The sequence below is a fragment of the Colletotrichum aenigma genome (assembly GCF_013390185.1).
Source record: "Colletotrichum aenigma strain Cg56 chromosome Unknown KSG_Cg56_contig05, whole genome shotgun sequence".
Classification (NCBI taxonomy): domain Eukaryota; kingdom Fungi; phylum Ascomycota; class Sordariomycetes; order Glomerellales; family Glomerellaceae; genus Colletotrichum; species Colletotrichum aenigma.
In genome coordinates, this window is record NW_023500911.1 from 4,257,522 (window position 1) to 4,271,024 (window position 13,503).

At 40.0% G+C, this 13,503-nt stretch overlaps 1 protein-coding gene across 1 annotated transcript; it reads right to left on the reverse strand.

The window, feature by feature from the left end:
* Positions 1-2,310: 2,310 nt before the first annotated feature.
* CGCA056_v008779 (uncharacterized protein) lies at positions 2,311-3,993 on the reverse strand (the record flags this gene model as incomplete). Its single annotated transcript, XM_037324026.1, has 1 exon — positions 2,311-3,993. The coding sequence occupies one exon, from the start codon at positions 3,991-3,993 to the stop codon at positions 2,311-2,313; it is 1,683 nt and encodes a 560-aa protein (XP_037178533.1).
* Between the last annotated feature and the right edge of the window lie 9,510 nt (positions 3,994-13,503).

The window sequence follows — 13,503 nt, forward strand, 5'->3', positions numbered from 1 at the left end:
TGACGTGGAAGAAAGAACAACTGGCGGCGTCTAGACTGGCGTTAATGTGTCAGGGGTTGCGATATGGAGCTCCGAACCGCCCATCGGGAACTCCTACAGCCGCCACAAGGGCATCGGGAGGGCTGATCTACGGCGGCGTTGGAAGGAGGGTGATTCGCGTTATCCGCGCCGGCGACGGCGAAAGGGCGGGAGAGACTAGCTAGCGGAGCCCACCCAGCACGCTGCGTAGTTCCATCGACGGCGCGCTGCGGGGTGAGATCATGCGATAACTCGGGGTTTGCTTCTGCCCTCCTCGTAGCTTAGCAAATAGCAAACACCGTGGGCAACGTGCCGAGGATAGAGGTTGGGGTAAGATTTAGCGTTGTGCGGCATACATGCAAGCCCGCAGCAAGTTGGATAGCCCGCCGCCAATGTAGGTAAAGGTAGACAATGGAGAAGTTTGCCCCTTGCGGCAGGCTTGGGGGTTCAGGAAACTCTGTGGTTATTGCATCGCGGCGGCGGCAAGCCCCAGACAGGGAGACGCGAGGGAGAAAGAGTGCAAGCCATCGCAGACAAGGGGGGAAGCCAAGTGTCAGGAATAGTAGCTTGTGGAGCAGACAACCGCCTTGCCGGTATCAGTTGCGGCAACATGATGGGGCACAACCCAGAGAGTTGCTGCCCGGCATCATTAAAAAGAGCCTCTCACGGAAAAGCTGGGAGCTGCGAGTGCTTTTCCATCCGAAGTGTCCCACAAGCTCGGGGCATGCGTTGCCACCTCTCGTCAAGCAGAGGTGCCGGCGGCTCGGCGGTCATCCAATCGTGCAGTAGCGGCACCCGGCACAGAGGAGCAGCGAGTGAGAGGAAGCACAGCAAACGTGCAGACGGCACAGCGCCGACCGGGAATGATGTGGGGGTAACAAGTCAACATCCTTTCCCCCCCCCCTTGTGGTCGGCACGTCAGAGCTTCTGCAGGCCGACCTGCCCATGCTCGCCGGGAGAGTCATCTCAACTTTCCCAAACACAGCTGCCGAATCGGGAAAAAAAAATACAGGACGTTGTGTGATCTTGGTCTATCGAACCCATAAGAGATTAAACATCCGTGTCGGCGGCCTTCGCGCGAGAGGCGTCAATAAGGGCGGCGATCATGGCCGTTGGGATGGCCCGAGTCAGATGACACTCAGCCTTCAAACGGCCAGAGACAAAGGCAATCAAAGGGCGCGGGAAGACGATGAGGGAGACTAGTAAATGACCGGCGATTTGGGGCAGGTGGCCATGTCGCGATGTGCTAACCAGGCTTGGCATGGCCTAGATGCACGTCTTCTGTCTCGATTGAATCAGGTCTCGGATCATGCCGACCAACTTCGCAGCAGCTGTTAAGTTAGAATAAGCTTGGAAGAAGACGAAGAAGGAAAAAAGAAAAGAAGCGCGGAGGGAGTTGAGGAGAAGGAAGTGTGCATTCCAGTCAATGAAACCACTCCCACTGTTCAAGCTCGCCGAAAAGCTGGGGACATTCCCGCAGCTGACTCAATTGTCTAAGGGAAAACCGGGGAACATTAGTCGGAGGGGCTGGAGACTTTGGACTCTAAGCCAACAGAGTCGTCCTAGCAACTGATGGTGGCTGAAGAGGCGCCGATCCGAATCTAACGGCCGTATGGCAGGGCGGCCGCAAGAAGATGTGGCAGCTGGACGTTGGACCCTTGGCATTCGGAGGTCTGGACTTGACATCGCGAGTTGAGGGGCGATACTGGGAGTCACCTGTCAGGTCGGAGGTCGGCGTAGACACCCTTTCAGGTCATCTGCGGAGTGAGGATAAGTCATCTCAGCAGTTGTCTCCTATCGCCGAATCGGCGAAACCAAGCAGGTGGCAACTTAGACCATGTCAGGTCAAGATCTTCAGAGCCCGTCATATGTATGTTTGTATTTGTGTTTCAATGCCAAGAGTTGCGGGCATGATAAATAGTACTCGTAGATGAGGGCCTGTCATGAGTGGGCAAAATTGTCACCCGATTACCCGAAATAATTGTTGTTCAACTGATCATATCAGGCCTGATTAAGAGAAGCCTCAGTGTACTTGTTTCTAAAATACATGATTCTGATCCAGTCTGTGCAGAATCAGAAGCTGAAAGAAAACTTTGGTTTTGCGCAACCCATTCGTTGTTCACGAAAGCAATGACCTGTGATGCCCAATCTTCACAATATCTTGTCCAATCTCATTTCCGCTACCTCTGGCATTCACGCCGTCGTCCATCAAGCAAATGATCTTTCCTGTCCGTTGTCCATTAAGTCTATGTCGTTCATGTCGTTGATGTCGTCCAATCCATCCTCAATTCACTAATTACGCTGTATGTGCGTAACCCAGACAATGGCTGGTTGTTGACCATACTTCTCCGTCGCCATATTGCAGAATCCGTTCAGAATTTCTTCGCCTGGAATCCAGAAGTGGCGCTTGGGGAGAATGAATCTTGCATAAGAGGGTGTTGCCTCAGACTTTGCATCGTACTTGCTAGGCACGCCAGGGGCGTAAAACTCAAAGCACCACATGCCACCGAGACAGCCATCCAGTCTCACAAACTCAAGGCGACGCATCTGTAGCATCGCTTTCATCATCGCATCCAAAAGACGGGCCATTGCAGGCTTGTTGACTTCGCAGAACTCAAGCATCTCGTCCTCTCTGGCGTCATCGTATTCGTATTTGCTTTCGTCAGCATCGTCGCTGTTCTCGAAGTAGTCGTCATCACTGCCATCGTCATCATCGTCATCTCTAAAACCTCTATCCACCAGGGTACGATATGTGAGGTCGTAGAGTGTCCTTTCGTGCTGTAGTATAGTATTGATATACCAATTCGCGCGTTTTGCCTCGTTGACAGAGCCGTGTCCAGGAGCGGGAAGCCCAGCATAGTTGACAGGAAAGTCAATGTCGTAGTCGTTGCCGTAGCGAGCGATGATCTTTTGGGACCACTTGTTGAAATTGGATCTCTGATACCACTCGGTCGACGTCGAGTCTTGCTCCATCGTGATCTCCAGTTTCTTCATTGACTGCCAAAATGGTTGCGGCTTCTCCGATGGCTGGTATGGCCAGAACAATGACGGGTCAACTTCGCCATGAAGCTTGAGGTGGGCAACATGATTGGCGGCCTGGTGTAGTACTCTGCAGAGACGATTGGGCTGTGGATTCTGTGCTTTGGTCAGATTGCCACTGATGCGAACGGGCGGGTAAAGTTGGACCACCAATTCACTCAAAGTCGGCGGGAAGTGAGTTGACTTAAACGAGTCTGTCAACTGGCGCCGCATAGCCTGCAGCAGATCGGGGAACCAAAATGGCTCACGCCACTCCGTCCGAACGGTCTGCACCTGTAGAAATCGTGTAGCCAGTGCGAGAGCAGCTTTTGGTGAGAATTGGCGACGTTGACGTTGTCCGTGAAAATGAATTGTGCGAACACAAGGAACAAAGGGCATCTTGTCGACATCAAAAATCTCAGTCATTGAGTACTCGTATCTTTCGTGGCCGAAGCCGTGACGTGTTCCTTGTTCGATTTCCTTCCATCGCTGATAACATTGCTTGCTGGTGAGAGCTCCTGAGTCCGAGGGGGATTGGGCCTCGAGGGTCAACTCAAGGCAAAGGTCTGACTCCCAGCCGGAGAGGACGTAGAGAAGTTGGTGCATGCCTCTAGTCGCAGCATAATTGTTCGCGTATCTGTCGACAGCGAACTCGTATGTGGGGACCTTGTGATCGCCGTACTCGGGAAGGACGACGACGACATTGAGGCGTGTGAGGAATCGTCGGCGGTAGGAGCCGGCGCCTGACAACATCTGGTCGAACTTGTTGAGCTCCGAAGTCTTGATGTGAAGCTCGTGGAAGGTGAGCCTCTCGACGGCATGCCGAAACTTCTCCGACACGCTTGCGATGCTGGGTCGGATTGGCGACGAGGGAAACCCATTGCGACAGTGGATTTCTTCAGGCAGCGGCAGCCACCAGGCGACGTGGTCAACGATTTCTTGAGGAAGCCTGTTCATCGTGAATCTGTTTGTTGATGTCGGCGCGCAGAGTCACCAAAGACGGCAACTGTGACGGCGACGGCGACGGACGATGGTGTTGTGGTTGGGAAGCTCAGTGCGAGGTATCAGAAATCCTCGATGGTCGGAAGTAAATAGAGAGGGTGATCAGAGTTTTCAAGTTGTGTGGGTAAAAGGTCGAAGGTGAAAACCTAGGCGAAGGTGGTGAAGTGGGTGAAAAACAACGTTGTTCCCGCTTGAGGCAGGCACGCCCCCCAATCGTACCTTCCTTCCCTCATGACTCCGGTTCATGCATCCATGGACGAGGAAAGCACAACCAACTATTCAAGTTGAACGATGTAGTTTTCACTAATTGCAGCCAAAATTGGCCTTACTGTCAGCGGGCGCTATAAGTGCTTCATTTCGTGCTTGGTCACGATATGATACTTTCATCCCTCAGGATGGGGGCCCTCTCTACCATATAACCCTCAATTTCAGTCCAGTCACAAGTATAAAATCACAGTTGCTTTTCTGTCTAGATGAAATCTCATGCTATTGTAAAATCTCTAAGCCTGCGGGTGGTCTTACCAGGCCGAAAGAGCTCTGCTTAGCATTCCGGGCAAATGACAATAATGAAAGCGACTCCAGATTTAACCAAGGGGGCAAAATAAATTTAACCACAACACTAATTAAGACCATTACCGGACGTTAGGTCATCAGGCGAGTCCGCAACCACCTTGCTAGAAATGTTCACCCGGGTAGCGTACCTCGCAAGGTTCATCTGGAAAAGACATCCAGAAACTCATAAATGTCCACAACACCTGAAGTACTTAAGACTGGAATCTTCATCGTCTTTCCATAAATCGTTTCATCTCGGATATCTATCCCATCCAACTATCTTTAGTTTCCAAACATCGCATCGCGTTATCATCTTTTCAAGCAGACGTAACCGCATCGTTCATCATTTAGGTGGTTTTCCCCGATGCCATTTTATTGCCGTTATTCTTCCTACACGTAAATACTCTTGTCGAGTCAAAAACAACTCCAGATGGTAATTGCCTCGTCAGCGCTATCCCCGCGGTAACAGAATGGCTTCACTCAACGAGATGCCACCTGAAATTCTCGAGCACATCTGTTCGTACTTGATGATACATAACTTCATGCGCGTCCGTGGAAGCACCGTCTGGTCCGTTCTTCAATTCCAGAGCTCGTGATATCCGAGGAATACGACCAAAAGCGTCTGTTGAGCTTTGCAAGAAAGAACCCCACACTCTACCTGTTACTAAATACGCCGCCTGCAGTCATATGCGGGCATTTCTATGCTCGAGAGCATACCCTTGACGCATTACGTATTACAAATTATACCACGGCGGAAAGCCACGTAAGGAAGTGTTATATTGGTATGTAAAACGTTTTGTCACCCAGTCTCCCTTTCTTTCTCTCTCTTTCTTCCCCCCTTTTTGGTGTTTGAGAAAGAGAAAATTCTTACTAGTAAGCTTCAAGGAATCAATTTAGGTCATGATTCGTTGGGTCGCGTTAACAGACGTAGAACCGATTCACCGGCAAATAGCCCAGCGGTACACTACCGGGTGCGCAAGGCGGCGCGCTTAGCTGGAGTGACGTTGCCGGCTTCCCTCGATGCTGATAACGTAGACTCTTTCGTTAGCAACCTCGTCCTCGCTTGGCACCCTAACATCAGAGAGTTGGGGTTAAGGGGAGAGGCATAGAACCTTGACCAAGTTAGTGACTTAAAGAGAAGCGACTAGCGCCTCTATAGGGCAATTAAAGTAATTTTGACCTCTATACTTTCTAATTTAGCTCTTTTTTTTTAGTATTTTTGATTACTTAGCTAATTTATAAATAAAATACATTTATTACTATATAAAACTATATTATACCTATTTAAAGTTTTTTATATTATTTTCAATAGTTTAAAGTTATTACTAAGTAGTATAACTTTCCTCTTTAGTTAATTCTTTATTAATTAAAGACTCTTTATAGTATTAAGTTTTATTAAAAATCTCTATAATATAAAAGTTAACTTAGTTTAGCTAAAAACCCTCTTATAATTAGTAGATATTATAAAGATAATAAGAATATTAATTACTAACTTAAAAAATATTGAATATATCTCTAAGTAATTTAGCTATTACTTAAAAGGATTATTAATAGCTTTAGAGAAGCTTTGGAAATAGAAATTAAATTTGTTAACTTAAAGTAATATATAATAATACTAATTATTAACTTATTATTAATAATAACTATTATTATTATCCTAAGCTTTAATATTAATAGAAATAAGTACTAATTACTTATTTAATATTAATATTATTAGTTTTAGTTTAAATTAATAATAATATTTATTAAAGAAATCTCTAAAGTTTTTAAAAGCTTCATCAACTTATCTCTTTTAATATTTGTAACGCTATATATTGTATAAATATAAAATATATAATAATAAATAAAGAGTTAATATTATAGAAATAATAATAACTTTCTTATTTTATTATAATATAAAAAAACTATTATTATATTACTTTAATATTAATAACAAAAGAAGTTACTACTTCTTATTAAAAAGGTTAAATTATAAAGCTAATTATAAAGCTAATAATATTTAATTTTTACAAACATGGATTAATAAAACTTGTATATGCTATTAACTATATTAATTTTAGCCTAAATATCTTTAGAACTACTATAATTAATTCTCAATACTATTATTAATAAATAGAGAGATTATAATAATGTAATAATCTTTCTAGTTAATAAAATATAAAAAAAGATATTTTATATTTATTATAACTTTTTAAAAATTAACTATAACTATTACTAATATTTTAGTTTTTATATCTTTTTATCTATTAATAAAAAAGCTTTAAAGGCATCTAGCTAGCTACTATAATTTTCATTAGAACTCATATTATAACAACCTCTAACTTCCCCTTTTAGCTAACAGCCTACTAGGTATATAATTATAATCCTATAGATCGCTATCTCTAGCTTCATCCTTATTTCCCCTACACACGCTATCTATCAGATAATCTTATCATTTTTAATATTGGTTTAATAATAACTTCATAATTTTAACTAAGCTTAATTACTATAGACTTTCTATAATTTTTTAATCTATCTTCTAACTCTTATATACACTTTCTATTACTCAGCTTTCTTTTCTATTACTTACTTACGCATTTTAATACTAACGTCTATTATAATATCTTTAGAAGCTATTATATTATTACTAAATAGTTTAAGCTTTCTATTAACTAAGCTAATATTCTCATAGTTCTATAGTTATTAATAATATCTATAATTTTAGCTAGGTTAGCTTATATTACAACCTGTAAATAAAGATAACAGCTGAACAACCCATTTAGGCGTTAAGCAGCTAAAATAGAATATTTATATTATAAGATTATAAAGATAGTAGGGATTTACCTAGAAATAAAAGAACTATAATATAAATTATATAATAATAAGATAAGAGATTAGATCTATATATTCAAAATATAGAAGCTATATTTAATAAGATCTATTCTTATTAAGATTAAAAACAGTAATAAAAATAAAAAGTACTATTTAGAATTGTAAGGGGCTGGCCCCTAGGCTTGTTCAACATAGAGGTGCCGTCGATTGACTATTCTAAGCTGAAGAAGGAAGAAAGGACTTTACAAGAGTAGGCACCTAACAGCGGTGAAGCAGGCTGGGTTAGGCGGCGTACTGCGGCAGAATAGTGGGTCCAACGGAGCTGGATCTCGGTAACTGCTCCGGCGAAGCCGGAGATATCAATCCAGGCTCTAGCCCGTGACAAGAATTTATATATAGTATAACGTTAAACTTAATTTATAGTTAAATTTCTATAGTCTTTTAGTAATTAATTGTATATTTATCTTTAGGATATTTTTAGCTTATTTTTATTATAAAATAACTTATTAAGTTTAAGATTAATTATTTTAGTTTCTAAAGACTAATCTATAATAAAGCTTATAACTTATAACTTAAACTATACCCTTAGTGTACTGTTATTATATATTAATCCTCAGCTTTTATTAGCAGACCTTATTATTAGATAGCTAACTATGACAGCTTACTAGCTATACTACTTTATTAAGGACGTTATTAAAATAGGTGTAATAATTAGAATTAGCAGCAAATGCGGCTATATCTTTTAGCTGAGGTATATAAATGCTTATTATAGCTATACTATTAATATTAGTTTTTAGAACTATTAGGTATTAATTAGCTATAATTATCTTATCTTTAGAGCTTTATAAGTAGAAAAGCGTTAACTTACTAATTATGATAAGCCTAGCCCTATAGTTAATATTAATTATTATATTTTAAGGTATAGTTTAAGTAAAGCCTTACAGTATAAAGCTTTATAAATTAAGTAAGATAGAATATATTATCAAGTTATAAGAATCTAAGTGGTTTGCTTAGAGATATACTATACGTGTTATATAATACTCTGCGCTTACACACCTATCTAAATAAATAGTAATATTAATATAAGATTAAAGATAAGGGATAAGCTTAAGGATTAATAAGTAGCAGCATCTTAAATATATAGCTAAAACAAGCTTTCCTACAGCTAAAAACCTTATAAAGCTATCACTACGCAGCGTAAGCTATATAAGCAAAGCTATTAACCTTACTAGTAATAAAGCTATTATTAATAAGGCTAATAGCTATAATAGTATAGCAAGTTAAGGTTAGTATAAGCAGTTATTCTAAGCCCTTAAGTATATATACTATAAAGCTATTAGACTAAGCACTAACTGAGGTATTTTTACTACTTTTTCCCTTATTATGTAAACCTTTACTAAGTAGGCTTAAAACTTCCTCAACATAAAAAAGCTTTAAAAGTATACTTATTTTATTTAAAACTTTTTATTTTCTAAAAATAAAAAGTTGTCACGGGCTAGAGCCCGGCCGAGATCTCCGGCTTTGCCGGGGCAGTTACCGAGATCCGGCTCCGCCGGATCCACTATTCTACCGTGGCACACCGCCTAGCCCGACCACGTATCTCCGTAGCTCGGCGCCCACTCTTGTAAAGTCCTTCTCCTCTTCAGCTTAGAATAGTCAATCAACGGCACCTCTACGTTGAACAAGCCTAGGGGCCAGCCCCTTACAAAAGTCTTCATTAGAAATATGTTACTTAATATTATTATTATTATTATTTACAAATATAAAAGCTTACATCTCTATGTTTTTCTCTATAGCTTTTTAGATTATAAGATATATATTATTTTAATAAGTATTATTATTGAGAATAAAAAAAGGTTTCTTAGTATAATTTTAAGAAGATCTAAAAGTTAAAATCTGTATTAATTTCTACTATAGTTTTCTAATATCATTTATAGCGTTATAAAGATAACTAAGTAAACTTAATAATATTATAAAGCTAGTTAATACGTTTAAGTTACTACTAATTCTTTAGATTATTATTATAACTTTTAAGTTTATAGAATTATATTTTAATATTTAATACAAATATTTAAGCTAAAAGATTAAGGATATAGCCATAATATTATATATATTAAGCTCAAATATGTATTTCTATTATCTCTAAGTTTAGTTCTCTATAGAAAGCTTAAAAGTAGATATTATTATTTATAGTATTATTAAAAATAGTTGCTTTAATTTAGTTTAAATATAATAATAATTAATAATATTAATAAAAGTTATTATAAAGGTAGTGCTACTATAACTACTAATAATATTAATAAAAAGCTAAAAAGCTAAAAAGAAAATTATAAAATATTGTTAATATTAATAAAATAACTAGTAACTTTTATAAAAATATAAATATTTAGAAATATTTATAGATTAAACAATGAGTATGTTTTTAACTTTATTATATAAAGTTCTTTAATTACTTATTTACTATAATAATAATAGATATTATTAAAACAATTCTAAATAAATAAATAACTTTATAACATTTTACTAATAACCTCTATATTGTAGTATTATAATATTTATTAGAAATAAGAGTTTTTAAAATAAATAAATTAAAAGTTAATAAAAATAATTAAAGTTATATAGAGATCATATGAAATAGTTATTTTACCTTTAAATATATTTATATAGCTAAATTACAATCTCTTTACGGACACTAATATAAATATAGCTATTAATAATAATATTAAAATACTATTAAAGTTTGTATCTAATTAGAAAAGAATCTTATAAATTATATAAATATTTTAGCTTTATTAAAATATAATTAATACAGAGAAAAGGCTTAAGTTGATATATTATAATAAATACTTTTATAAGAAAGATATAATAATAGTACTAAACACTTTTAGCTAGCTTTTTATATTATATTACTAATAACTCTAATAAAATCTTCTTATATATCTTTAAATAACTTTAATAAAAAAGTTATTATAATTTTAAATCTAATTAGATTAACTTTACTCTCTTTTAAATAAAAGCTTTACTTCAAATATATATTGTTTACTATTAATAATAATAGTTAATGAGTTATTAAGTATTACAAATTAAAAGGATAATAATAAGTAAAATAGTTATAATTTATATAAAAATATAAAAATATACAGTAGTTAATAATATATATATATATTATTAATTAATAAAGAAATAGTAATAATAATTAATATTTTAACTTTCAAAATATAAAACATAATAAGGAGTATAGATAATACATATAAACTAAAATAATAAATAACTTTTAGAGATATATCTAATTGTAATATTATTAATACTATTTAAACTACTAACTTATAATAACTTCTACTCTCTTACAAAGTTTTATATTAATTAAATATTAATTAGTATTATATGAACTATCTAAATATTTCTATTATTATATATAGTAATTAATAAATTATTAATAGCGTTATATTTTAGTAACTAATTATACTTAGAAAATTGAAGTAAAAGCTAATCTATAGTTTCTTATTAGTTAATCTATATATAATATAAGATATTAAATATTTTGATTTAATTAAGGGATATTAAATTGATCGATTAAATAGTAGTAATAGCCTCACTTTACTTAGTTAGGTTATTTACGTTATTAATTTACTTACCCTTATAGATGCGCTAGAAGCAACGATAGGCCTTTGCTTCCATCTCTCAAATCAGTCTTTGTCAAGCTGTTGGATGAATTCGAACTTGATGAGCACAGTAGCACGCTGGGGTCGTCGCACATTACCAAATTCCTCAATCTTGGCACGAAAGTCACCGATATTTTTATCCAGAACTTCTGGCTCAGGCTCACTGACGATATTGCGAGCCAGCACCTAACTGCTATCACACTCAAGGGCGTAGGCCTCAGGGCCAACGACACTAGAAGGCTCTTGAAGAATGCTCGCGGACTGAGAAGTTTTGCCAATCTGGCTGAGTACGGGGACCTATTCGCCTCTGACGTTATCGCTGAGTTAGAGGAGCATTGCCCAGCCCTGGAAACGCTCTGTCTCAAGTTCCCTCACTACCAAGGCCGCCTAGGATTCGCGGAGGTTGGACGAGATGCACCGTTCTCCTTGCGCAAGTTCAAACATCTTCGCAATGTTTGGATCGACAACTGGTGTATCATCAATTCCATCCAGGAAAAGCCAGGACCAGTCACATATCCGCTTAATCCCCAACCTCAGTTTTGGACAAACCATTGGAATGATTTCTTCTAGTCGAAGCTTCCGGAGTCTGTGGAGCGGCTTCACTTCAACGGTAGCGTCTATGTTTGCCCCTATCAATTGCAATCGGCACATATCTTTTCCCTCACAGGGGTTCTCCAAGACCTTGCGGCAGATCATAAGTCTAGTTACTACCCCAAGTTGCAAGAGGTGGCTGTAGAGGGCACAGATGAAGTAGAGCTGGTGAGAAAGGCTTTGGAAGATACCGGTCTCCGGGTTCTTGCTAAGGCGGACAAGAAACCGTATCTATGGTTCTGACATAGTCGACAAGAACAGCAGGAACAACGAGTCAAACGAGAACGAGAGGTGGTTTGTCCGGGCGAGGTGTATACGTATGTAATCCGTACATCCTCCCGAGAACCCCAATTATATTTACACTGCAATAAAGTCAACATATTTCCTAGATACCCGCTGTTGCCGTCGCCCATCGTCGTCGTCCATCGTCGTAGTCGTCTATTATTTTGTCGACTACTATCGTCCTCATCGAAGTCGTAGGTGCGCTACGATTGAAGTCACAGAGGATACTGCCCAGCGAGCGAAACTGTTCTTCGGAATAGCAGAATTGCCCAAAATTGAGCAGCGATCTGAAATAATAGTTACGACGGTGGATTCATCATCATATAACTTGAGTGTACACATATGAGGCTTGGGCTTTGAGCCAAATTCCGAGTGATCGACAACCTTTGTCTACCAAAACATTCCGAAAGGGACGAACGAGATCAAAGCATCCTGCCCATGAATCCCTCTTCCCACCCGCTGCAGAGCCTCCATAATCTCAGCGGAGGGCTTCCAGTCTCCAACATCAAGCAGCCATCTCGGAAACGAGGGGACATGATCCAAGGAGCTGTCGTCGGTGCTTCGAGACGACTTCCTCGCTTCAGCACCACCGCCACTGCTCTTGGAACCATCATCATGGCCACTTCCACTGTCGGCATCGTGGTCAACCGCGATCTCGCCGTCTCCAGACGCGCGAGACTTGTTGGGCGGGATCTCAACATGCTTGTCGAAGTTGGATGAAACCCCAGGCGCCGCGTACCAAAGCCGCCAATACCCGCCACGACTCATCTGGTTCACGTCACAGGACATCTGAAAGGTATTCAGACTGGGCATCTGATCCAAGGCCTTGCACATCGCCTCAATCAAGGGCATCATGACGTCTTTCTCCGGAGTCCGCCGAAATTGCACGGGGCACTGGCCTATCTGGCGGCCGGTCTTGAAGTACCACTCTCCGGAGAGTTTGACCGGCTCGAACTGGAGGCACATGTAGGTCATGTCCTGCCAGAAGGGCGTAGGCTGCTCCGAGGGGCCGTAAGGCCAGAAGAAGGACGGCTCTAGGATGCCGCGGTAGTCCAGCTTCGCGAAGTTGTCGAGCAGGCCGTGCATCGTGGCGCAGAAGTTTGCGTGGTATCTGTCGGTCACGAAGTCTAGCAGCTGTTCGAGCTTGAAGCATGCCGAGGGGTCGATATAGACCTTGGCGAAGTTGTGAGTCGCAAGCTGGAACGCGATCTCGGAGTCTGGGTGCTCAAATTGTCGAGGAACTCAAAATCATTATAGCCGTCCGGGTCGGCGTGGGCGAGAATAAGGTCGTTGAGGTTAGGGCACGCCTTGGCGATGGCGAGGATGCTGGAAGGGTGTACCTGCGGAGAGGCCTCAATGCAGGTCGTCTCGAGAGAGCGGACACATGGCACTACCGGCAGCGTATCAAGACCCGGCAGCTCGATGACCGTGAATTCGCGACGGCGGTGTTGGCCCTTGACGGGTATGCCTCCCGGCACCACCTTTCCCCATGTCTGGCAGTTGATGGTCAGTCGAATGGCCTGGCGATCCGTCCAAGCCGAGAGGATAAGCAGCGTCTTCGAGACAG